The sequence below is a fragment of the Asterias amurensis genome, chromosome 9 (assembly GCF_032118995.1).
Source record: "Asterias amurensis chromosome 9, ASM3211899v1".
In the NCBI taxonomy this organism is placed as follows: Eukaryota; Metazoa; Echinodermata; class Asteroidea; order Forcipulatida; family Asteriidae; genus Asterias; species Asterias amurensis.
The window spans coordinates 1414473-1442404 of NC_092656.1; the positions used below are offsets into that span (position 1 = coordinate 1414473).

Below are 27932 nucleotides of genomic sequence, written 5' to 3' on the forward strand. Positions count from 1 at the left end.
ATATGCTTTATTTGTTTTATTCTCTGGATCCGCAAGCGCGGATTCTTTGCTTACTGCAAGCAGAGCCAATAAATTAGGCCCTACTCACAAAGCATTTCGTTTTCTTTCTCCCACAGAAAATGTCTTTAAGAAAATGCAATTATTACTTGTGATCAATAATGCAATCAAACATTAGACAACATGCGCCAATTACAATACTGTATGACGGGGTTATGAGTTTTTAAATCAGACTTTAAAGGGGCAAGTTGGCTTTGGGAATGGCTCTTTGTTTTGAAATTAATATGGCTGATTCGCATAAATATCCCTTGACATTGGGTGGTTTTTGTGTAATTTCTTGATATAACACATTCTGATTTTGTTGAACTAAATTTTTGACTACTAAATAGTCTACTACTCGCTAATCACAGAACACTGAAGGTTTTGTTAAGCATGAACAACACTTGAAAAGGACAAGGAGAAAATTGTAAACGACAATTTGAGAGATTTGAAGGCAATTTGCCCCTTTAAATTGTTGAGTGTTAGTCATACATCTGTAAACTGTAGATAGACAATTTCACTATTTTTTTGGTTGTAATTTTATTCCGTCAGTGCATAATGGATCATAATTAAAATTCAAACAGTGTCTTGAATATTGAGTTTCAAATGCGTTGCTTATTTTTACACCAAATTTTGTGAAACCAACATGGCTGAGATTTGGGTTTTATACCCACTTTTAAAGGCAGTGGACACTATTGGTATTTGTCAAAGACTAGCCTTCACAGTTGGTGTATCTCAACATGCATAAAATAACAAACCTGTGAAAATTTGAGCTCAATCGGTCATCGAACTTGCGAGATAATAATGAAAGAAAAAAACACCCTTGTCACACAAAGTTGTGTGCGTTTAGATGGTTGATTTCGAGACCTCAAGTTCTAAATCTGAGGTCTCTAAATCAAATTCGTGGAAAATTACTTCCTTCTCAAAAAATATGGCACTTCAGAGGGTGCCGTTTCTCACAATGTATACCATCAACCTCTCCCCATTACTCGTCACCAAGAAAGGTTTCATGCCAATAATTATTTTGAGTAATTACCAATAGTGTCCACTGCCTTTAAGAGGGAGGGTACACCTTTGGTAAATACTTGGCTTACTTAGTAAAAAGCACTGGGGAGCTGTTGCTACTATAAAACATTGAAACAATCCCCTTTAAAATAATACAGAGAATGTAGTTGGATGTTGGAACATACGTGGTTAATATAGAACTCATGTTCATGAGAAAAGCTATGACTTTTAATACACAAAGCAAGGCATCACTAGCATCAGCCGAGTGAGACCAAAACCAGGAAGTGAAGAACATGCATCCACAAGAGATTGCTAAACCTGAACTGGATAGTCAGACGAGTTGAGTTGAAAATAATGCCATACCAATTTGTGCCGACTCTATGCTTTATATAGCATTCACAATGATATGGCAGAGTACTTTTTTTCCAGTAATGAAAGGCTGCAAGTAATGAAAGGCTGTAAGCAATACAATGGCTCCTGAAAGAAAGGTCCCTTTACTGTTGCATTTTTGTTGCTAGAGTTACCCCAAAAGAGATGTTTTCCCATTCCCATGCAGAATTTAACCGTCCTATGGAGACTATAATGAATGGCAGAAAACTTATCAATTTCACACTCTGTTGTCTTGAAACAAAATGTTGTCCTCCTTCCACGCACAGGGGAATTATAAAGAAATCCATATGAGGATACCAACCAAGAGGCACCTCTTTTCCCTATGAAGTATCAAAGGTTTTACAGCGATCATAAATAAAGAAGCACACAAATAAGTGTCGGACACAAAACAGATACATCTACATAATTAAAACCCAGTCTTGTTAACTTGTTAATACTTTTTTAATTTGCAATATATGCACCAACGGCATGCATAAAAGTCAACACATTTTCACTTCAAGCAAAAACAAATATTACTCATCTTGAAGCACTAGTTTTGTTTGGTGGTTTTTGGTTTTTGGTTTTCTTTGTACAAACTTGAATGGTTTACAATGACCTTAAAAAAATGTAGACTGCTCGAGTAAACATCATGCTTAATACTTGATCAGGCATACCACCATAATCAGAGTCCACTGGTTTGGATGTTGGTTCACCATACTTCTGGATTTTGTTAGAGTTCGGAAGTGAGTTAGGGTTAGATTGGAACGGATTGAAACCTTAAAAATATCACAAACCACATCAAATTTCGCTCTCATTGTTTTTGTTTTTTTTCTTGGCCCCCCCCCCCCCCACCTCACCAACCACCCATGGTTATGACATACTGGTATTGCTTGCCCCAAAAAGTTAATGGATAAATAAGAATACATAAAGCAGCTTTCCGAAAAGCACCTGAAGAATTTTTGAAATTTCCAAGGAAAACAAAAATTGTTAACTGAATACTGTAGCAATTATTATGTCACAAGCCTGGTCATAGACCATAAACTTTATACCAGATTGTAACTCCAAAATGAAAAATTTCAACTGCTACTAATGATAAGTACACAAGTATTGAATAATCTTAATAATACATGTAGTGTTTTGAGTCAATAGTTATGTGCATCTATTAGACTCTACATTAGCTTTTACGGTAAGTATCTGTAAAATATCTGAACATAAACTACAAAATGTATTTGATGATGAAATATTAAGTTTTAAAATGAGGTTTTTGATTGGAAAACTTATTGTGCAGGAACACATTCATTTATACCATTAAACTCTAGTTTTCGTTAATTATAGTAATTACCAAATCAGATTAATTAACATCTTATTTCATTTAGGGTGGATGCAAAATCAAGGTATAAGTCAAGACATTCAAACCATAACAAGTTAATTTAAACAAAATATACAATAATTTACACATATTAGACTATTTAGTAGGTAGGTAGTTCAGTAATAAATACAACAAAGATTGTCACAATTTGAAAACGAGTTCAAGCACCTTTTGATCAAGACAAAAAAAACCTAAATTATTTATGTTTTGTCATAGAATTTAGTTTCAAATTTACAACATATTTGTTCTGTATATATTTGGTTTGCGGTAACACCATTGCCAAGTAGTTTGTTCTTAGAACAACTGTCTTTCTTTATTCTACTAGCGCGGAGTTGATTTATCGGATTGTTTGGATAAAATCCCAGTTTAATTTCATGTTGCAAAACCTCAAACATTTCACATCGAAGCTCATGAATAAGAAGTGGAAAAGATGGAAGACAGTGAGCAGAACGGTGATAATTTGTTCAGTGCTGGAGAAAAAAGTAACAAAGCTCTTTTAAATCAAAGCTTTTAGAGACATTTGTCCCACTCACTTGATGAATATTGGAAAATGAGTACAGAATCACAAAAATTTTAGTTTGACCTTTCTGTTTGACCAAAATCTGTTTTGAAAATCGAAAGTGACTGTACAATAAAGTTGCACACAAACATATGAAACATTTTTACTGAATCTGGCTCGGACTTCTTCAACGGTTCTTTACAATACTTATCACCAACCAAAAGTTTGGCGGAATACAATTTGTCTGAAAACATTGTTCTTTCTCTTTATTACTCATGTCACTGAATACAAATCAATCATACAAATAAGCTTAACCATAATTTGCACGAAATTAAAAAATTAATCCATTAAGCAAGTATATATAATGTACGATGACTCACTGGCAGGATTCATGAACAATTCATTAAGCTATATTTACATCAGGTGGATTATTTCCTTATAATAAATTTGTTGTTTGTTCTGGAAGTGTAAAAAATAAATAACTTTAAAACTGTAGTGTGCCATCTTGTAAACAGGCAGACATGATTTGCATAGAAGTGTCATGAACACAATCTGCTCCGCCTTTTTCAAGGTTTAATTATGGTTATTAGCAAACATATTTAACATCTATTAACATCTATTATTAAACAATATTCCAGCTAAACTTTGTTGAACGAAAAGGCCATTTCCTTTTGCAAACAGTAATTGTTGGAATAAGTTGTTCAAAGTTCAGAAAAGTTCTAACTTGGAACAGTCTAACCAAAATGAGGTTTGCAGTAGCACCATGTGTAAATCTTTTTTGAGTAGTGCTTATTCTGAAGGTAATTGGTGGTTGACAACTCAACGTTTTGATCAGTATGCTCTGATCGTCTTCAAGAGGATTGAATAATGTTAACGACAGGGAATACTTTTGGTAATTATTGGACATAAAAACCAACTAGGTAAAGAGCACGGGAGGGGTGTTAATATTATAAAACATTGTTAGAAACAACCCCCCCTTGAAACAATGTAGTTTTAGAGAAAGAGGTTATTTCCATCCCCTGATTTTGAAACCGAGAAAGGCTTCAGGCATGAAGCCTTTGGCTCAAAAGTTTTGAACCAACCACTTCTGAGGTCAAGTAATAAGCCACATTAAAAAATCACGAATGAGTTGAAAGTGGTGGAAGTAAAAATAATATTGAATTTCAAAATCAGAAGATTAATACAACTTAAAGAGGTAATTAAAATAATTCAGGTGGGGTAAATTTGTTGCATCACGTAAGGTGGCCTCTCACACAAACTCTTCTCCTTTGCGTATTTTGCTTATTTTTAACAGCGATTCCTTGACTTTTGGGTCGAGACTGTCCTGTAAGAGAAAACGAAAAGGGGGAAAACAATGGATTAATCAATGCCATACAAGAATAATAACATAAATAATCAGGCACAATATTTGGTCTTTTGGAAAAAGTAGGACAACTGTATCAAGTACAAGAGCTGACCTAAGACGTACTTGACTTTCAGGGTATACAATAATGATATTTTTAGGGGGGAAAAAGGTTGAACAAATATTTCAACCAACAAGTTTGGCATTCATTGCCACTATCTTTCCTCTTTTAAAACCTAAATGCCTGCTTTAGATCCAATAAATATTTGCCAATTACTTAAGACAGATTGGCAGAGTTCCAAAACGTGTCTTTAATTTTCGATTTGGAGAATTTCTTACCTGTATGGCACTGAGTAGATGTGACCTGTACACGGTGACAATGTGCCTGTATTTAGAATCGCTCTCCAGTACCTTTTGCTGAAGCGTCTCAACCTCCCTCCTGACAACCTCCAAGTCCTCCTGACTACTACTTCTCATCCCCCTGTCGGGGCTCTCCTTAGCTAACTGGGCTTTCAGTTTCCTGTTCTCAGTCAGGAGCTCAGTGTAGCGTTTCTTGCTGAACCCGATCGAGGCTGGCAACTGGCTTTCAAACAGCTCTGCCTGTTCACGGACAGTGTTCTGAAGCTGAAGGTTCTCAGCGACCAGCTCGGTGAACTTCCTGGCCTCTTCACTCCTTTGAAGATCATCCCCTTCCAGTCGCTTAATCTTCTCCTTGAGTATCCTGCTATCTGTGGATTCTTTTTCCGTCTGTTCATTGCTTTTATTTTTCTGTAAGTTCCTAACTTCTCTCCGTAGCTGGATCATCTCGTCGTCTTGTTTTCGGACTTCGTCCTGAAGCCTCCAGTTCTCTTTGGTTAGTTGATCGCAGTGGCTCTTATCTGGGCTGCTGGCAAGGCTAGCCTCATGCATCTTAATGCTGTGTTTTAGTCTATGGTTCTCATCGACGAGGTCGTCGTAAGAGTCCTTATCAAAACTGTCATTGCTACCGTTTGTCCTTCCTTTCAACTCCTCTTGGAGTTGATCCCGCTCTGCAACGAGCTCTGCGTACTTCTGCTTATCTCGTCTCCCCCGTTCACTCTGCTGGGCAATTGCTTTGGACTGTTTGGCCACCAGTCTCTCCAGTCTGGCATTCTCAGCAGAGAGAACTTCAGACTCCTCCGATGTTGTGCCATTGACTATTTGTTCACTCAGCGCATTCACAAGCTGCTTGTTTTCAGCGACGACCTCTTCATGTTTCCCCTTCAGGCGTTCATACTCAATAGCCTGATCGGATAGGACTTGAGATTGTTTATTGATGGAGTCCTTAAGGTCTTCTCTCTGCTGGAGGAGGTCATCATACTGATTCTGGAGGTTACTCAACGAGGTGTTGTTAGGGGTAGGGGTCTTTCTTCCGTCTTGAGCAATCTTTCGTTTCAGTCTCTCATTTTCATCTGTGGAAACAGCCAGCTGAAAAAAGGATGAATAATAACTTTCAATCAACTTGTAGGAATTTATTTCATCTATTATATTGATTCTTACCAATGTTATGACTGTACTAGCTAATAAGCCATAAACAAACATTCCAGCGGAAACCAAAGTTAAACAGAAGTAACAAATTACGACATCTGTAATGCAAAAGCCTTCTAGCGCATACAGAGGACAATAAAATATACAATGAGAGAAAGATACAATTACAAATAAGCAGATTACAAACAAGCAGCTTCAAAAAAATGAATTTTCAAAGAAACTAGCGTGGTGAAAATGCACAGGAAGACTATTCCAAAGAAATGGTGCGGTGTAAGAAAATGATCTGTGTATAACAAAAAGCTTGAGCTTGAAACTCACCCTTTGTGATATGTTAGCAATCTCATCCATCAGCATCTTAATGTTTTGATTAAGTTCTGCCATCTCTAGTCTGTTAGTTTCCTTCAGCTCATTGTAGTCGTCCATTGAAACCACATCACGCCCTTCAACATCCTCCAATTCCTCCCTTAGCGAAGCTACTTCATCCTCAAGCTCAGCTACTCGACTGCTGTCAAATTCCGAAGGAGTATTTCTGTTGGACTACAGAAGGTAAAATAATACCTTAATTTACATATTCATGTACATAATAAGAATAATAGATCTTAGGTTTTGAAGGATTAAGAATACAATTTGTTTTTACCCCTACACTGTTGTGTATAAAGCAAGAACTCAGTACTTTCCCCCAGTTCTGCCTGTGTTTTTCTCAGAACCCGGGAAAGTGTTTATTATAATGTATGCTAAAAATATGCTAATATGTATAAATAAATCTTAATAGAAGGCTCAGTTGAGAAGTACTTTTATTGGGGGTCACCAGTTAAGGTCATACCAGCTAAGAGAATGGATACGGCCCATAAGGTTAAAGTTTTGAAGAAATATTTGTTGTATGAACGAAAATTAAGAAAAAATAATAATAATTTTTTGGCAGTATTTAGCAAAAACAGGTTAATAATGTGAACTTCTTTTAACAGTAACAGGCAATTCCACAGTCACACAAATTACATCGCCACAGATAACAATAATTATTAAATGTCTGACCTCTGTGTTATTCTGAGCAATAGTGGAATTGCCCTAAAAGTATACAAAACGAGGTTAAAGCAAAAGTCGAAGCAAAGAAAAGCATTGGTTGTGAAAAATCAAGTAAAAATTTAACACTCTAACTCGTATTCTAACCTTCTTCTTCAGCTCCTCATTTTCTTGGCGTAGGGATACAATCTGGCTGCGTAAGATGGCCACTAGTCCAGTATTCTCACCGTTAACTTTATGGGCCGTATCCATCCTCTTGGCTGGTTTGACCTTTACTGGAGACCCACCAATTCCTTGGAGAAACAACGAAAATTATTAAACAATGTGGAAATAAATGTTGATGAATTGAATTGAATAATATTAATATTATGATGAAAGAAAGTGCTAAGAAGGTGCTTTACAAAATACTTAGAGGTCCAAGTGAATTTTTTGAAATTTTTTAAATACAATTGACTGGCGTTTTTGCAAATTTTTCAAACTTGGATGATTTACAGTTAGAAAACACATAGAACAAGTCCTTTTCAAAATGATCTTTTGGCCTTAACTCTATAACCAGAAATTTTGAACAGATTGAAGATTTGCTTTTTACCTGGAAGATCAAAGAGATCATCGTCACTGTCTCCCCAGTTACTGTCAACTTCAGTGTCATCTTCAGTTACAGAACCCTACAAAAACAAAACAAATTAAACATCATTATAATAACTATAATAACAACAAAAATACTACATTTGTTGTGTTTATTTATTAATTTCCTAATTTCCGCCCAGGTAGTAGTTAATAAGCAAGACAGTTCTTTTCAGAACTGAGAAGTCTCCCAAATTCTCTAAAAATCAACGCCATAGTAGAATATATTGCGAGACAAGTTCTCAAAAGAATATAATCTACCAAGCAAGTAGATATCAATACATTGATATCACACTATGCAATGTATCAAATCCCATATTATATGGATCACAACAATTGACAATATTGTAAAATGTCAGAAAAATGTTAAACAGCAAAGAGTAAAAATAAGAAGTGTATGACCAACACTCACCCCGCCTGACACAAGACGTGCCTTGAGGACATCAATTTCTGCCTCAGCTTTTGTTCTTTTATCTTTCTCCATCTGCAAATATCGCTTCATGTTCTCAAACTAAACAGGAATAAGAAATATTGAATAAATTCTAATTTGAAATTCTGTAAAGTAAGCACTAAACTACAGTGACAAACAAAAATGAATTAAAAACAAATTACATTAAATGTAGTTCAACAAATATAAATGAGACAAGATGAATATATTTTTGTAGATATTGCTTATAAATGTCCTTAAAAAAATGAAAAAGAAATGTCTATCAAACTCAGCTTCTAAACTCTGTAAAGAAAGCACTGAACCACAGTGACCTCAACACAAATTAATTCAACAAAATTACATAAAATAAAATTCCACAGTCTGTAAACTAGTTCAGTGAAATTCCTTTCTAATATTAGTCTACATTTTTAATTTAGTTTAGTAGTATATTGCACAAACATCAAAATACATTGTGGCACAAAAGGGAACCCCAAACAGGCAAGCAGTAAATAGGGAAACTTGATTACACATAAAATAACCAGACAAAGACTACATTAAAAATGCAAAAACAATGGTAAAAATCATGGAATCATATCATATAGTAAAGAAGGTGACAACATTACTTTCAAACATACACAATTAAAGGCAGTGGACACTATTGGTAATTACTCAAAATAATTATTAGCATAGAACCTTTCTTGGTGACGAGTAATGGGGAGAGGTTGATGGTCTAAAACATTGTGAGAAACGGCTCCCTCTGAAGTGCCATAGTTTTCGAAAAAGAAGTAATTTTCGAGACCTCAGATTTAGAACTTGAGGTCTCGATATCGACCATGTAAACGCACACAACTTCCTGTGACAAGGGTGTTTTTTTCTTTCATTATTATCTAGCAACTTTGATGACCGATTGAGCTCAAATTTTCACAGGTTTGTTATTTTATGCACAGAGACACACCAACTGTGAAGGCTAGTCTTTGACAATTACCAATAGTGTCCACTGTCTCTAATATAAGCGTAATCAATATACAATGTTAATCAAAAGTACCTCCTCTTCGAATTCCTGATTCCTGAGATTGTCTCCATGACCCTAAAATGAAATTAAAGAATAAACAGTTTTAATATTTAAACAAAATTTGATTTGTTTTGTTTTCGGCAATGCAAAGGATGAAAGGTGGTGTGGTGCAGCAATCAAATAATGAACAACTATGTACGGGCTACACAATAAACTGGCCGTCTTTTCGAAAAAGAAATGCGTGTTTTCGCGGCATTGGATCCTGCTTACCATGCTGGCTTGTTGTAGCTGATGCTCCAGTGATTTCATCTTCTCTAATGATTTCTTATGATCCAAAGTTAATTTACTCAGCTCTTCATAAAGAACTTCATTCTCCTCCTCCATCTCCTGATAAACCAAGAAATAAACAACCAAGAAATGAACAACCAAGAAATAATATTAATACTACATGTAGGTTCTTATATAGCGTTTTATCACACCCTTAGGGGCGTGTCAAAACACTCAGTAATGATTTCTTATGATCCAAAGTTAATTTACTCAGCTCTTCATTAAGAACTTCATGCTCTTCCTCCATCTCCTGATTATACCAAGAAATAAACACCCACAAATGTAGTTAGCAATCCTGTATGGTTGGGTAGCTCTCTCAGTTGTGACCATGTGATGTCAAACTCAACGATAGAGCTCTTGCATAAGATGTCATTGCGGAGGTCAAAGAATGAAAATGTGCTCGTGTGTAGGAGCCGTGCATACTCATGTTTTTCTAGTTGACTGCTTATGTTACACTTATAAACTTGTTCATGAATGCTGCGTTGTCTTTTAGCCTTTTTAAGGTCAAAACTTCACGCTATTTACTATTTATTTTTGAAAATACCAACTCACCTTAATTTCTTTGGAATGTTGAGCTATCTTTGCTGACGAGGGTGACGTGTTAGCGACATGCTGATTCGACACGGTCATCTGATGAAGATTGCCATTCTTTAAACATTTAAGAAAAAGAAATTATTTTCTTACATTCAAAGTAAACACTGTTGTGGGATGACTTGTATATCTACAATGTGAATGTATGACAGTTTACTTTGACCGAAACAACCTCAATTGTTTGCTGGCACCAAGGCATTTGAACAATTGACACACAAAAAAACTACTACTACAACAGTGTATTTATTTACTTTTTAAAAACATGTATAATTTAAACATTTGAAACAATTTTTGAAAGTTAAAACTTTATGTTTGTTATACTTTGTTGGCACGTTTTTTTTCTTTCTACCGTTGAATTATTTTATCCAGAATGCAATTTGTATACCTGCTGTCTTGGTGTGATTGGGATGGGAGAGTCACACCTCTTGGCATCAAAATGGTCCACATAATCAATGGAGTCAGCTTTAGGCTCATCATCTGCTTCATCCGCACCTTCTGAAAATTGTTTTAAAAAGGTTAAAATTACAAGCCGATTTTACACTTACTAGAGTTTGTATTGTCATCAAGTTACTAAATCACATTATATTGCCTCTGGTGGCAGTAGACTTGGGTCAAAGCAATAATGGTGAAGTGTCTTGCTTAAGGACACAAGTGTCATGACTCTTGAACCCACACTCTGCCTAATAGAAACACCAGAGCTTTAGTACGGTGGTCTTTACTCTCGGCCACGACACACCGAGTATACCTTTAAAGGCAGTGGACACTATTGGTAATTGCCAAAGACTAGCCTTCACAGTTGGTGTATCCCAACATAAGCATAAAATAACAAACCTGTGAAAATTTGAGCTCAATCGATCATCGAACTTGCAAGATAATAATGAAAGAAAAAAACACCCTTGTCACACGAAGTTGTGTGCATTTAGATGGTTGATTTCAAGACCTCAAGTTCTAAATGTGAGGTCTCGAAATCAAATTCGTGGAAAATTACGTCTTTCTCTTAAACTAAGGCACTTCAGAGGGAGCCGTTTCACACAATGTTTTATACCATCAACCTCTCCCCATTACTCGTCACCAAGTAAGGTTTTATGCCAATTATTATTTTGAGTAATTACCAATAGTGTCCACTGCCTTTAAAAAAGTATACTCTATGGATAATAAAAGTATTTTGATGTGAATTGACTACTTACTGACGTCCCATGTTGCCACTGAAGGGGCCGACTCTAGACTCTCCTTCAAGTCTTGATCACCGGTCTCCTCGGCATAGTAAGCTGCATCATAACCCTGAGCATCGATCAGATCGGTACGAGCTCCTCTCTTTACTAATAAATCAACAATGTCCTTGTGGGTATGCTCACAGGCAATCATCAGTGAGGTTCTAGAAAAAAAATAACAATAATGAAATATCATAAAGCGCACAAATCTATAAAAGTAATAATTGTTATTGTACACAATAACAAAAATTTAAACATAAGCCTACATGTAAGTTAAGAAGAAATGTAGAACACAATAAATGTGGTAGAGAAATACAAAATACAATATCTTAGAAAACGGCCTTAAAACCGACATGATGAGTAACATGTTAGTACCAAATGCTTTTCGTTTACTACTGTCACTGTTATTGACTATTAATATTTACTGTCAGTAAATGTACATGAAGCAAATGCATATACAGGCAAGGGTTTCCAATTTACAATTGTTGTATGCTGTGATGGGGTCCATGGTGCATTGTACACCAGAGGGGAAAATGGAAAATGGCACTCAGGGCAAAACCAAGGGTGCTAATCCCCCCACCTATGACGTCATCTTAAAATTTTGCTATAAAAGAGTATAAAATAAAATGGCACTTTTACACCATTTCAACATGAGGTTAGAGCCTTGTATTATATGTCATTCCCACACTTTGATGAGGTCTCTTTAAATGCATCACAAAAAACTGAATTTAACCTTGGAGACCCCTTTAACTATAATAATTTGCATAAACGTTGTACTATCCAAATCATGGGATGATACATCACTGTCTACAGTGTATTTTCCAGCATCCTTCTAAGATATGTATCTTGATCTATTTGTTTATTTGTCTGTAGTTAATTAGTTTGTGTGTATCTAAGTTTCACAACAGTTTTGCAAGGCAATCTGTTCTCTGCATAATTTTTTGTAAAAAAAAAGAAAGAAAAAATTTAAAATAGCTGTACGTCTCCTCTTGGTCTAGAGATTAAGAAAACTCCCAAGTTCCTCACAGGATGTTCCATTTAAGAGGATTAACATATTGTCTATCTCCTCTAATACCCCCATCACACCGAACTCGTTCTCAATACGTTCTGAACAAATGTAGCCGAACCGGCTTAAACTGTGTGTAAACAGTTGACAAAGTAGCACTAGCTAAGAGGGGTTTGATCGGAAATTGTGCTCTTAACATTTGAGCCTGCTCAACAATTTTGGGCAATCATCTTGTCCTGCAATAAGATGGAGTGGCAACATCCTTAAAATGAGAAGGACGTACTACGAACTAGGGGCAGGCTAGACGTGGTGCGGTCAGGCGACAGTTAAGCTGTGCTACTGCAAGGGGTACAGACCCAAGATGGTTTATCCCAGTCTGCTTGATTGTTCTGACCCATATAGTACACAATGAGTGACCTGTGACAAATCACAGAATGACTCAAGCAGATTTTGTGTTGGGAATACACAAGCAGGCTTGCCCCCCCCCCCTTAATTTATTAATGCCAGTGTCACAGGAATGGCGTCAGTGTCACAGGAATGGCGTCCGTCCAAGGACTTAGAATGGGGAGGAGTTAGTCATCAAGAGAAGAAAGGGCAATTATTTCACTAAGTTCCCCACGGGCATGACGGGTGGTTTAAACTCAATCCATACCAGCCGCGCCAGCTGGATTCGTTTACGAAACTGCCCATCTAAGAAGCCATGTGGGAATACGTGAGTATGCCAACCACAGGACACCTGGCCCAGTTTCAATTCTATTCAGCAAGCAAAATGGTTTACCTTTTGGTTTTGTGCCATGGTAATAACAATTGTGTTTTTGGAAACAAAAAAAAGGTGCGCTAACTTGCAGGTCTGGATTTCCATCTCTGAAAAGGCAATGCTATTTTCAGTTTGCACAGAGCACTTCCAACAGAAAATGTTAAAGTTTATGGAAAACTTTTGAAGGGGAGCCAAGGCAAAGACACAGAGTCTTGCCAAGGCCAAGACCAGGGTATTGGGGCAATGGCCTTGATTGATACAGCGTAATGTAAGGACAGAGCTTGTAGGGCCAGCAGAACTAACAAATCCATGTCCACAGTATGTAAGTTAGACAATGCTGAAACAACCAAAAACTGTTGTTGTCAATCCAGATATGGCCTTACTTACCGTTGGAGATGGTCTTGATCATTGACTCTTGCTCCTTTCTCAATGAGATCTTTCGAGATAGTCAGGTTCCCCAGTTGTGCTGCCATCATTAGCGCTGTACGCCCAAACTATCAAGCAGGGAAAATGGTTTCAAAAAGATAAGCATCCTGATTCAGCGGGATGTTTAATACATACTTAGACATTTTATCAGTCTTAAAAAACATTTTTTTTCTGAGAACAAGAAGTGTCGTTTTACAGTCATATAGGACTTTTATGAATAATTTATTAAATAAAGGAACCACGGCCAATTTCATGGCTCTGCATAACGCTTAACAAATACAGGACGAGCACCACTTGTTTTATGGTGAGTTTCTTACTTCTTCTGATGTGTCGACAGAAGCTCTTGCCTTTAGAAGAATCTTCACACAGTCCGAGTGGTCTCCAAGAACTTGACATGTCAAAAAAGAAAAATTCATAATTATTCTTGGTTAAAAAGCTAACTATAAATGGAAACAATTCGGGGATTTTTTGGTGCGTTTAATCGACATCTAGTTTTGTTTTTATTACTGTCAATGTTTATGGTTCTAAAGGTGAATGATGGAAGTGAATTTTCAATAAGGGAATCAATGTGTGGTGAAGAGGTTTTCAACTATTGGTTTAATCCCAACGAGGCCTGGTTCTTGACAATTTTACCGAGACGAAGTCGAGGTAAATTATCAAGAACCAGGCCTCGGCGGGTTTAAACCACAAGTTGAAAACCGATTCAACACACTTTGATTCCCATTCATAAATACCTTTTCGGTAAAAAACATCATCACTTTTTGGTCAAAAAGTAAAATAAATGCAAAAATCATAATTGTTAAATGATTTCTTTCAACACAATACCCCTCCAGCTATGAAATGGTAAAGCCCTCCGCCGCCCTTCGGGTAAACAACTCCTTATAAGGGAATGTTGTGCGCGACGCGCGTATCGCGTGATGTGGCACAACTGTTTCAGCCGTTGCTCTCGACCAATAGGAATGAAGAAACTGTCTTATAAGAACAGGTTCAAGGTCGCGTGTCACGCCCATGAATTAACACTTTTTACCTGTCATAAACAAAGGTTTATACACACCCACGTGACGCGCTCTCCACCAATAGGAATAGCGAAACTGTCTGAGGTATTTGTGAATAACACATGACAGCCACATTAGAGTACATACTGTAGGAACTTGGGAAATAAATGAACCCTTTGGCTTGTATGAAGACCATTCTGTTCTGTACATAAGCACATCATATATGCCAAGACACTGGCACTAATATTGTTGATTTTTTTCTCAAATAATTAATGGGAAAACAATAAGAAACAGAAAGCTGATCTTGTTTCAAGAAATGTTAGTAAATGCCTCAACATGGAACACATTGGAAAATGTAGGCAGATTATAATCGTCAGCACCTCCAGAGAGATTGCCTGGAACCAGCTTCCTGTAAATTGCCTCGTGACCCTTGTACATTTTGTTGTCGACCTGCCACAATCTTGGTAGCCTTGCTCAAGGCAGTCGAATTATTCACTCCGAAAAAAGAACGCCGCTGTATAAAACCCCATCGCACGACACGATGCCCCCGTACACTATCCGCATGCGAAGGCCGTCAGGCCGACAGCCTTGTAGGATCTGTGTTGAAGCCACTGACCTCATTACTATACTAAGCGAAGAGTTCCCACGGTCAGCTCATTACCATAATGCCCGCGAAAGACGAGACATGTCTACATAACACCACCACCACGGATGCATGATAGGGTCCAAAGGTCGTGATATTAAGGGAAGTGCGTGATTGGACGTCAAAATGAATAATTCATTTGCCTCACATCCTGTGTTGTCTGATAGGTCTGACGAAAGATATACATATTCATGGACTGCATACTAGCATATCCGAGAGCCCCCCCCCATTTTTTTCCACTTGTGGAAATTTTTCAATACAACACATTAAACCCGGAAGTTACAGACCCGACAAGGCTGTCGGCCTGACGGCCTCCGCATGCGGTTAGTGGTACGAGTGCGGATGACTTATGTGCACAGTAGTCGTACGATGTGACAGTGTGTATACGGGTGGGTCATGCGGTGTGATCGCACGCACCACGCACAGGGTATACGGGTGGGTTTACAGCGGCGGGTTTACAGCGGCGTCTTTTCGGAGCGAATAATGCGACTGCCTTGAGCAAGGCTATCTTGGAGTTGAAAACGATTTTTTTACAATGGAAACACAAACTACATGCACATATAAGGGAATGTCTCAAAAGTCAGGCACGTTCCCAGCGCAAAAGAACGTTACTACAGACAAATGACTTTGATCCTTTGGACCACTGGAACATTCCAAAGGACCGCTGCACTGTGCCGGTTACGCCAAATGATCCAAATGGAACGTTCCTGCGGAACGGACATGGGCATACTCTTATCGTTCCAAAAGGAACGTTCCTACCCTTCTGACATTTGAGACGCTCCATAAGTGAGTGCCTCACGCACAAATGGGCCAAGGAGCAACTAGTCGACAATACACTTGGGTGCCCAACTGCAGTGGGGACAAGTGTATTAGGTCTATTAACACTCACCAGCTAGATGGAGGGCAGTCTTCCCTGTGACTTCCTTGGCATTCAACGGTGCCCCAGCCTGAACAAGACGTTGCACACAGTCTGTATGGCCGCCCATCGCTGCATAATGCAACACTGTGCAGCCTATGTGAAAAAAAAAATGGGTTAACAAGAAAAAAATCAGGCATGGAATTTCAGAAAGGCTGTAGTGAATTCCTTTAAGAATAAATAAAGCTTTCTTTGTGCACAAAAGACGCACGCTTTTGTTCCCTTCTTCTTTTGAAAACTGCTGAGGTGTAACGACAACGAGGGATGCATAGCAAATGCTCGTCCACTTCATCGTCAGCTCTGGTCAGAGAAGGTTCTCGATTATTAAGGCAGTTTTCTTCGCACAGGTTTGGACTTGGCTTGGTGGTGTTTGCCCCACACAGGGAAGAACCTGCTCATTGGTTAAAGTTGTAAGTAATAGATATTAATTATTATTAACTAGTAATTACCCCGCCTTGGCAGTTGCAGGCAATTTCCCATAATTTAAGGCCTCGGCAGTTGCAGGCCAATCTAATTTGCATTGTTGGTAAAGTTATAAAATTACTTAACTCTTACCACAAAAAGGCCACTGGTCTTTGTGCCCTTCAAAAACTTTCCCATCGACTAAACGATTTTCCAATGGAAGTGCCCTTTACAAAATTAAAATGTCTGCTCAAAGATGAAATTTCAGGTTGACTTTCAAAAAAACTATTGTGTCACCACTTGGCATTTGGAGTTATACAGACAATAAGACAACTACATGTATATAGACAATTTTTTCAATATTTTTAAAAATATTTATTTCGTTAACAGGCCAAGCAATTTTGAATGTGAAGACAGCACAATTAAAGCACAATGTCACAAGGCTTATGATCAGCTCAACTTGTGTCAAAAATACCTGACCTTCCTCTTAATGCATGAACACATTGTTATTTTATTTCAATATTAAAAGCTCAGAACAAACAGTTACTGCACACTCTAAACATTTGAAAGAACTGATCACAGTCTCCCCAAATGCCGATGGCCATCTTTTTATAAATAGCTTATCAGACACAACCAGAGTTGCTAAAAGCTGCTTCTCATGTTTGCAAATGTCAAAGCCTTAAAGTTCACATCACTCCAAGCAACAGTGCGCCAAGAAAAGAAACTTCTGGTGGAAACTGCTACAGGAGTTCAACATTTCCAATAAGATTTCTGGTTCTGCACCTCCCGCAGGCTCGTTAAGGTAAACTAAGGAACAGGTACTTCCTGAACGGATCAGAGGTTGAAATTATAGCCTTCCTTGACTTTTAAGGCTCACAGTGATCTTTGCAATCCATGAGGTACAGTGTATCGATCCTGTCAGATTGGGGGCATTTTGAATTACATGCTAGTTTAAGGAACTCAAAGCACTGGAGTAGAGTGGCTTAAACACGCAGGCAACATTAGTAAATGTCTAGGACCAGTATCCACACTTAAGATTACCCAAAATGGTTTATGGTTTATTCATTTCACAAGTTTATAGTCAGCATACCGTTGAATTTTGACATTGTAATTTGCAATCGATAAAACATTACCATAAAAAGGACATTTTGAAATTGCAAGCTTCATGTATGATGGTACCAAGTGATCAATTTCATCGAAGTCGGACACTCGTATGTAGTTCATCATCCATGTTATGTGATGAAATTATCAAAAAACATAAATGCACAAATTTGTTGAACTCAAGAAAGTGCAAACTACACACAGACACAGACAAATCTCTAGACGTTGAAGCTACAATTAGCCTAGAGAAACAAATAACAACTGGGTTCAGCACACACCCACATGTCAACAAGCTTTTCTGTTCAGACATTCAAACCATGGAGGTAGCTTTTTCAAACTCACATGATGAATATTTCCCATACTTCAATTAGCCCAATTTGTTTTATTGGCATGTGTACCCTCCCTGTGAAACACAAAACACAAGCAGAGGAAGTTAGGAAAGTGGGGCAGACAAATCAACGACTTTTAAGTGTTGTTACCTTGACTGTCTGCAGCAGCAACAGTCGTCCCGAGCTGAATCATAATATCCAGGCAGCCAAATTGACCCAGTTCAGCAGCCAGATGTAACCTGAGGAATTTAGAGTTAAAAGTAACAATACAATGAGACTGATTATCAGTGGCTCCCAAATTAAATTTCTGCCACTCCCATCAAAGAAAAAAAAAAAATATTTTGAAACAAGTCTTGGCTAAGCTTGGGCGATATCGATTTATTTTATTCACGATATATCGCCGACAATATATTGCGATATTCGATATAATCGCGATTAATGAAATTTGACATCATCAGTCTTAAAACTCAAAGTGAAAGTTGTAGAAGAGACAGTCCTAGTATAAGAGAGGTGTTCTAATGACCTATTCTTCTGGTTTTACTCCAAATCTATGGGGTATCAGCTAGCAAATACATCGCGATATTTAATCGATATATCGATATATCGCAATTATCGCGATATATCAAGATATATCGATATTTCGATTAAAACCAAATCCATCCGATAACGAAATCAAGTCCAAATTAATATCGCGATATTCGATAATATCGTGATATCGCCCAAGCTTAGTCTTGGCCTTGGTGCCCCTTCAATGGTTTTCCCACAGCCTGTGAGATTTTTAAATTGAATTGCCCTTAGCAAAATGAAAATAGCCTTGCCCTCTCAAGGATGAAACAGTTATATGTATTTTATTTAGGATTTGAAACTTTGTATATTTGGAGTATAAATAAGTTAGGTTTCACGTGTTGTGTAGAACCATGGAAATGAAAATGAAAAGAAGCGGTGGTTGTTTCACATGTAATGGAGCTACCTCAAACCTCACATAATGAATATTTTTTGAGACATGCAGTTCTGCCTTTGTACTACGTTTTTCTGACTACTGATAAAAAGCATTTTAGAAGTCCATCCAGACTTTCTTCTTTCAAGTGACGATAGTTACAAACAGACCCTTATATAACTTGGGAATTGGATCAGACAGTAAGGAGAGCGTCGCCAGATAAATACAGCCTATGTCTCATCTACATGTAATTAATTAACATCTTCAGACTAGACCCGCTAAAAGGGGTCTCGTTATATCACTCTTAAAATACTAACAGGCGGTTCGACACGGCAACACACTGAGAAGAAAGATTTATATATAGCGACGCTTACTCACCCTGTGCTATTTAGAATGAATAATGTCTGACCTCAAGACTGCGCTTTCGGTTCTCGTTAAAAAAAGAGTTTATATCAGATGTATTAATCATCGCGGATAGAGAATGTCACAGCCACATGTGTAGCATACGTATTACATACACTGCGAAGGGGATACAAGTTTAACTGGGATTTTTTAGTATCAAGATCATGGATGCATTGGTTATTGCTAGAGTTACTTGTAGAGTGTCATGGCTGAGTGGTTAAGATCATCGAATTCAAGTTCTGGTGGTTAAGTCATTGGAGTGTGGATCGGGTCACGGTCGTGAAACTTGTGTCCTTGAGTGAGATACTTTACTATAATTCCTTCTCTTCACCCAGGGGTATAATTTGGGTAAATGGGAGGGGAAGGTAGAGAATATATGAAAAGGTCTTTAAAGCATGGTAACCCGGGTTGCATCTATCGTACATGTACTCCCCAGGAGATCGACAAATTAAAGGAATGTTGTTAGCTCATTAGAAGCTTATATACAAGAACTAGCTGCATAACAGACAGTTGGATTGCAAACCACAAGGGAAACTGATTACTGAACTGGTTTATCACTCGATATAAAATTCAAAACCATAGCAAAACAATCCCTGTGTAAACAGCATGTAACTGCAGCTTTAGAAGCAAGTAGCCCCCTTGACCACCTGGAAATTAAATTTTTTGACTGGCCCCTGGATGTTTCAGCAGAAGCGTTGTCCAGCAGACCACTCACAAACTGGGAGCAGTCTAATGACTTTACCATTGCAGTGCATTGTCTTTAATATCAATCACCTTGAGGGCACTGGCCTCCTCTTACAAACAGAGTACCCCCTACTTCCTCCCAAGCTGAGTCATCATTTACAATTTAAACCTCTCTTCCTCCAGTTGAGATGCGCATTCTTACTACTGATTAAGAAAACACGTGGCTTCTTTACGCGCTTCTACAAATGTCTAAGACTCTGACTAAGGTGTTGGAGTGTTACACCTAAATGTATGCCTTCCTTTTCCTCAAATAATATCTTGAACGGAATTCGTTTCAACCCCAGGAGTAGGTGGCAACATAATTTTGTTACATCTGAGATGCACATTCTTAGAAAACATGTGGCTCTTTTACCCTCTTCAGATGTCTAAGACTCTGACTAAGGTGTTGGATTGTTACACCTATATGCCTTCCTTTTCCTCAAATAATGTCTTGAACGAAATATGTTTCAACCCCAGGAGCAGGTGGCAGCATATAACTTGTTACATCCGAGATGCGCATTCTTAGAAAACATGTGGCTCTTTTACCCTCCTACAAATGTCTAAGACTCTGACTTAGGTGTTTGTAACAGCATCTTTAGGGCCTTGTCACACAAGGACAACTTTTACAGGAAACTAAGAGGCAGCCAAAGTGCATGGGCAACTTTGAAAAATGAAAATTTGTTTTGCTCAGTAGTATGTTCCAGAATGTGGGGCCTACATTGCCGGTTAACTAAACTGCACTACCATCCCAGGAGCGGATCTAAGGAAGTGTGTGATACACAGCCATACATTACGTATGCATTCAATTCAATTCAATTCAATTTATTATTCACATGAAAAACATGAAAATTGCCTTCCAGTGTATGGCATTTAAAATCAAGTAAACATTCCAAAGACCTACATGTAGCTTCAATAGGAGACTTTTGAGACGCTGGCGGCAGCAGACATAACAGTCTTGTTTTGGCGGCTCTCGAGCGTGCGCGCATGCTAAGTATTGCGTGCGTAGGTCTGAGCACGCGCAAAACTGTGAAAAAGGACCATCTAAAAGTCTCTCATTCAGGGTGCTTCGACCAAACAAACATTTTGGTCCGGAATACTCCCGTCTTGGGAGAACCCTGCAAAACCACAGGGGGAGGGGGGGGGGAGGGGTCTGTAACATTCGGGACATTGCACAGCACACATAAAAAGCTTGGCTGTTGGATGCTGCAAAAAAACAACAAATAAATTTGATTGTTAAATTGTGTATAACTTACGGGACTCTTCCGTCTGGATCCATCTTGATTGGTGAGGTTCCTTTCTTGGCTAAGGCTACTTGAAGCTTCTCAATGTCCCCAGCTTCTACAGCCTGGATCAATTTGTCATCATTCTTACCCCATTCTCCCTGCAAAACATTCATTAGAATACAAGTATTTAAGACAATGTACAACTACACGTACATGAACAAAGTACACGTACAAATGTGCAGTGTAGGTAATATGTGTTCTGATTTTTTTTTCCCTAAAGAAGACCAAATCATCTTACTTAAATGCACATTTTATTCGAAAACATACCTTTAGATTAAAACGATAATTAAAATACTTCAAACTAGTTAAAAAAAAACAAGTGTATGAACATACATGTAAGAAAAAGTAAATTACATAAAATTTGTTAAACATTTGTTATTATTTGTACCTTTTTTTTTTTTTCAACAAACATTTATAAGTACCTTGATATAAGTATGAAACAAACTTTGTAAAGTTTGAAAAGTTAAATTGAAAAAAAAAACAACAACAATTTTCTTGATCAAGAATACACAAACTGAAACAGTCGTTGTACGTATACTCATTGGTGTGCAGACAATGAGTTAGCCTAAAGATAAATAATGCAAGTTGCGCTGTAAATTGACTACATTGAGCACTAAAAGCAAGCATCATAGATCTCCAGGCTCAAGAAAAGTCAAAATCCCAGTTTTAAAAGAAAAAATATTGACAGCCTCACACACTTCATTGTTTGAACTAGAATTGTTAAAAGCATTCTTAATGTTCTGTGTGCCAATATATTGATCACTAAGAAGCTTCCTCCATTTATCATCCATTGATTGTGGTTCTTTGACAGCCACAGTAAGAACATTTATCTATGGTCACCCATTTTCCACCTCATTACACTTTCAGTGTTGTTTGGGGTTCCTGAAATAATTGGCTTGTGTCCCCAGGCAAGAGGAAGAAGTCATCTTGACATTTGACACCCCCACAAATGAATCTATAATTAGTTTTCTCTGGGCTTTCTAGCTGCATCTGGGGGTGCATTACTTTAGTAACCATGACTCAACCAGACCAGAAATTATATTATTACACCCAGGACCAGAATCAACATGACTGAAAAAGAACTTTCAACAAAGTTTAACAAAACATGTAAACTGTTTGTAAAAGAGAATTGTTATCTATTTTGTCTTACGTAGGTATTCGATACTCAATGAGAATTGAACAATTAACATTTAACAGTAAACATTGGAAAATCATTTTGTAGATATTAAACAGAAAAGGCATTTATAAAATTTAAAACCACAAGAAATGTTATAATTTCAATGTAAACCAAGGATCTCATATTAGGCCTATTGGTTTTTAAAAGATTTGGGTTTTCTACAACAACAAAATGTTTGCCCTACATAGCCTACTGTACGTAAATTGTAAAAACGGAGTTTGCTGAGCTATTGTTAGTCCTGTAAGAGGCTGATACAATTCGGACGGCCAGTGTGTGTATTCATTTACAGTTATCCAGACAAATTATTGTTTAAGGAGTTTTTTTAAGTTGTTTGTCACTTACATACCGAGCTGAAAAGGGTACAAAGCAGACACAAACACTCCTCCAACAAAATTCAACACTCAAGTATGCATTACATTCATTAATCCATTCACAAACAATTGTACGGAACTCTTTTTATTTGCTGAACGTGTAGTGTACATGGTCTGAAGCCCTTTTTAAAATGTGATGTTTCCACCGCTGTTTCCACAACCCATGAATCAACACTTTATATCCCATTTTGGATTGAGTGCAAACAAAGGATTTGCTAAACTATTGTTAGTCCTGTAAGAGGCTGATACAATTTGGACGCCAGTGTGTGTATTCATTTACAGGTATCCAGACAAATTATTGTTTAAGGACTTGCCCTGTTTTGTAAATATTTACCTCTGGAGATTAAAAGTTCAAAGAATATTAGAGCAAGGTGGAAGTTTTGGGGATTTGGTAGAAAGCTGATAAACAGGACCTGAGGAGCAATGAATACCAAGACACTTTCCTTGACTTCAAAGAAAATCCATCGTTTTATTCCACAATGAAATAAAATCTTGCTTTTTAAAACAAGTGTCAGGTCAATCATGTGTCAAGTCAATGTACATGTTGGCTTCTTGGAAGAGTTTGTGTTGTTGTGGGGAGGCTAATAATCCCTAGAAGAACTTGCAGTCTAAAGCCAGGTTCCCATTGGACGTTTTCTTTCGCAGCCACCCGGAAAGTGACAGTGACTGGCTTTGGGTTAATTCTACGTGCGTCCCATGGTCCCACGTAGACTTAAATTCCGACAGTTTTGCGTAGTATTTCACAGTGCTGTTCCCATTGGACTTTCTAGTGGCCCTGTAAAGTTATCGCGGCTGCACGGAAGTGAGAATTGCGAAAGACCGACTACAAAGTGTTCAAGCAGCAGGCATGCAAGGGCGCCATACATGTAGGCAGCCAGCAACATCAACCCATGACCACAAAGCACAAAGTGTTTTATTTTTCCGGAGGGAGGAAAACCTGAAGGCCTGGAGTAAAACCCTTGTGGCATTGAAGAGAACCAATTCACACAGCCTTAGCTGGAAAACACTCCACATTGGTGAGCGTTTAAGACTAGCCATCCCATGTTTCAACACTACGTTACGGCGGAATTTATTTATGGTCGACAATTAATTTATAAGACCACAACTTACCCCACTAATTGATTTTCACACATCAAACCCAACTTTTGTATGCAAAAGCTCTTGCCGTCGAAAAGTGATTAATTAATCCCAAACTTTTGGAGAGCCCACTTCAGAATTCAGCAATCAATACTAACCCATCAACCTGTTGTTGAAATCAATCGTACTCCCCAAACACCATCCCACGTTATTGATTTGTATATATTTTGTTAAATATTTGCAAACTACATGTAGGCCTACTGCACTAAAAAATTGTAAAAGGGACAGTGTAAAGGCAGTGGACTCAACACTATTGGTAATTACTCAAAATAATTATTACCTTAAAAACTTACTTGGTGACGAGTAATGGGGAGAGGTTGAAAGTATAAAACATTGTGAGAAACGGCTCCCTCTGAAGTGACATAGTTTTCGAGAAAGAAGTAGTTTTCCACGAATTTGATTTTGAGACCTCAGATTTAGATTTTTAGGTCTGGAAATCAACCATCTCAAAGCACACAACTTTGTGTGACAAGGGTGTTTATGTCTTTCATTCATAAATATCTAAGACAGTTTATCCATTTTGATTGGTCGAGAGGGCATCACGTGGGGGTGTTTGAACAGATTATATAATACCATTAAAAAGTGTTGAAACATGGGCGTGACACACGAGCTTGCACCTGTGCTTCTATTTAAGACAGTTTCTTCATTCCTATTGGTCGAGAGCAATGGCTGGAACAGTTGTGCCACATCACGCGATACGCGCGACGCGCACAGCAATCTCTTTATAAGGAGTTGTTTACCCGAGGGCCTACCATTTCATAGCTGGAGGGGTGTTGTGTTGAAAGAAATTATTGAACAATTAAAAAGTTATTGGGAATCAAAGTGTGTTGAAAAAAAAAAAAAAAAAAAAAAAACGCCGAGGCTTGGTTCTTGATAATTAACCTCGACTTCCTTCGGTTAAATTATCAAGAACCAGGCCTCGGCAGGTTTAAACCACTAGTTGAATTCTCTTCATCACACATTGATTCCCTTATTATTATCTCGCAACTTCGAAGACCAATTGAGCTCAAATTTTCACAGGCTTGTTATTTTATGCATAATGAGATACACCAAATGAGAAGACTGGTCCTTGAAAGTTACCAATAGCGTCCAGTGTCTTCAAAGGTGTGACACTTAACTAAAATGAGGTAATTGGGGATTTTGAAGTGTTCTTTGTTTGCCAGTCTGCCAATCAAATGTTTTACTTTGGGATTTTTAATCACACATTGTAAATTTTCTGTATTGATCATGTTTGCTAAAAATAAACCATTCTGCCAACTTGTTGAAGCTGTACTATGTGTACACTCAAGCTCAACAGTACACTAAATGTCTTAGTTATTCCTGGCAACACGGCAGTAAAAGGGTTTTAATACTTTTTTGTAGATCAAGTTTTTGGCCTTGACATGAATCCTTACTCACTGTGAATAAAGACATACTTACAAACAATTTAATGTACCTGTAGAAGTTTCAGCTTAATTAATAGACAAGTTAAAAAAAAAGGAAAAATCACAGACGTGTAAATCCAATGCACTGATGCTAAAAAAGTTTATCTCACAAAACATGGTTTGTTGAATTTTTTTTACTATATATTTCTTTTAATACAAATATAGCACCTCAGCAAGTAATATTTCAAAAGTTTAAAAAGTTTGACAATTCTTACCTCCTTATCCCGTCCTTTCTTTAGTTTCTTGAACATTGTCTCTGATGATCCTGTGGCTACAGCTCACAAACCATGACTGGCTAGAACAGTGTGAGGTGATGACAATCCCTCTTCGAGCTCTGCACCCCCAACACAATAGCATGAACTACACTGCAGCAAGGCCTTCAAAGTTATTTGTTTGTATCATGTAGTTCAGGAGTCTGTTTGCGAGTATCCACGTAGGTGTTTGGAAGCTCACGATGGATTGGAAGACTAACTGAATTTGTTTTTTAAAACTTACTCAGTTTGTTTTCCTGACCACTGTTCTACGAATATTGTTGGTGGAAATTGTTTTGTTTTTCTTAACATGTAGGCCATACAGTGACTGTGTGCAAGATGTGTTTCAAGCACACACTATGGAGGTGTTTATTGCTTTAACATTCGAAAAGATCTTGCCAGTTAAACTGACTTACTCTGATAAGAAGGGTTGGATTTAAAGAATCTGTTCTTGGAAGCACGAATGAGAAGGTTTCATTGGAATTGAAGTCACAGTTTGAATCCTGCCAACATCTGCACGCACTGACCTGAATGGACAAAAATATAATAATTAAAAAACAAAATAACTTAATATTTTAGAATTTTATTTTTTCTTAGTTTTTAGGAGCCACAAGGGCAAACACACCGTCTTGAACTGTAATCCAAGAGTATTTCGTACATAAAATGATACCATGGGGTCGCACTAAATACCGACAACTCACGACCCCTCCCGACAAAAACTTTTTAATGTGACCCGCTCTGTGAAAATATTTTAAAGTCAAGCAATAACACAATCGTCAAAATGGCTCCCTTGTTGGTCCCAACAAAATAGTAACAGTTGGTTTGATTTGCTTTCATTTCATAATCATCTGACCACAGAGCACAAAATAATCATAAACGATGCACTAATCCCAAATTAGTACAGTGGTATGAAGTGTCTCGTGAGAAGGTACCAAGGCCAAGTGACTTGTGAGAAGGTACGAAGTGTCTTGTAAGAAGGTACGAAGTGTCCAAGGTTAAGGTACGTTTACGTTAACATTTAGGTTGGTTTACTCAGCAGAATCCACAAGTTTGGACGTAAAGCTAAGGGTGTTTGATTGTAGGCAGGAGCGTTACGTTTCACAACTAGGTTGATTGGTGCTCAAGCAGTAGGAATTCAAATGACTCCAGGCTTACCAAATTGGCCTGAAGAAAAAAATGATAAACGTGTAATATAAATGAACGGTGGTAATACAACTGTACAGGACATCAGACAGGGTGGTGCAAGTGGTGCAAGGGTACGAAGTGTCAAACTCAAAGGTACGAAGTGTCCTGACACCAGATAAGTCATACATGTACTGCAGTGTCAGGTACATCTTCATTTTTCATTCAATAGAAAAAGAATAAGCCGATTACAACTGCGCATGTCCGTTACTGCTGACAACGCAATTTGTTTATCTCCCGTGACCTTTTTTTTTTACCATACCCGGGTTTATTGTCATAAAAGGTCACGGGAGATAAACAAATTGCGTTGTCAGCAGTAACGGACACGCGCAGTTGTAATAGTGAATCGGCTTATTATTGGGAAACGAAAAACATTATTAATAATACTTCCAAATTCAATTCAATTCAATTCACCCATTACTTACAAGCTGTGCTTTTATATGGGTTCCTCTACAGTTTCACTCCCTGTTTACATAATACTGTATTGTATTTGACTGTTATACGGTACCCCTGTTATACTTTTGAATACTGTGGAAATAATTGAACTGAACTAAACTGAACTGAAATGAATTTTAATAGAATAGTCAATCATCATTGATCATTAGATCTTACTTACTTACGACTTCCATTTGCAAACTATTTCAGGATTTAAGCTTAGCTAGTACAGCAGTAGGCCATGGCCGTTTCAGTCAGTTTACATTATTATAATAAGATAGACCTTGCTCTGGTCCTTGCTCTATGCTCTATGATGATTAAACACTTCTACGGTGTGCACACCACGGTGGTTGTATTGTAGCTTTGCTGATTACTTGACCTTGAAGTGTAAACAAATTCGTCGAAAAGTCACACACTGATCTAATCTCTCCCATTCATTCTGCTCCAGCATTGATTGGTACCCTCCTCCTACAACAATGCAAAGCTTGCGTGAAAGCGTGAATGCGTACGGAACCAACTTCCTGTCCACAAAAAACAACTTTTTTACAGACACGTTAAATAGCGCCACCAACAGTCGATAATTAATTAGTCGCTTTCAGGTTTAATTAATAAAACATTATTAATTTTATCCAAAACACAATTTGCATGTGCCTCTAAAGTTTTCAAAATGTGTATTTTTGTACATGCTTGCCCATAT

General features: G+C 37.7%; 1 protein-coding gene across 4 annotated transcripts; it reads right to left on the reverse strand.

Annotated features, from left to right (window-relative positions):
* Nucleotides 1-80: 80 nt before the first annotated feature.
* On the reverse strand, nt 81-27665 carry LOC139942359 (uncharacterized). 4 transcript variants are annotated; one of them, XM_071939211.1, is made up of 19 exons: nt 27417-27665; nt 26651-26782; nt 25583-26145; nt 21229-21356; nt 18064-18152; nt 16055-16177; nt 13845-13915; nt 13489-13595; nt 11315-11502; nt 10513-10622; nt 10089-10184; nt 9480-9596; nt 9243-9284; nt 8183-8281; nt 7736-7811; nt 7294-7439; nt 6445-6663; nt 4960-6066; nt 81-4602 (listed from the first exon to the last, which is right to left on the reverse strand). In XM_071939211.1, the coding sequence occupies exons 3-19, from the start codon at nt 25616-25618 to the stop codon at nt 4528-4530; spliced, it is 2829 nt and encodes a 942-aa protein (XP_071795312.1). In that variant the 5' UTR covers nt 25619-26145; nt 26651-26782; nt 27417-27665; the 3' UTR covers nt 81-4527. The 4 variants fall into 4 exon arrangements, with proteins under 4 accessions (XP_071795312.1, XP_071795313.1, XP_071795315.1 ...); XM_071939212.1 differs by having other exon boundaries at nt 26629-26782; XM_071939214.1 differs by lacking the exon at nt 26651-26782 and having other exon boundaries at nt 27421-27665.
* Nucleotides 27666-27932: the final 267 nt, after the last annotated feature.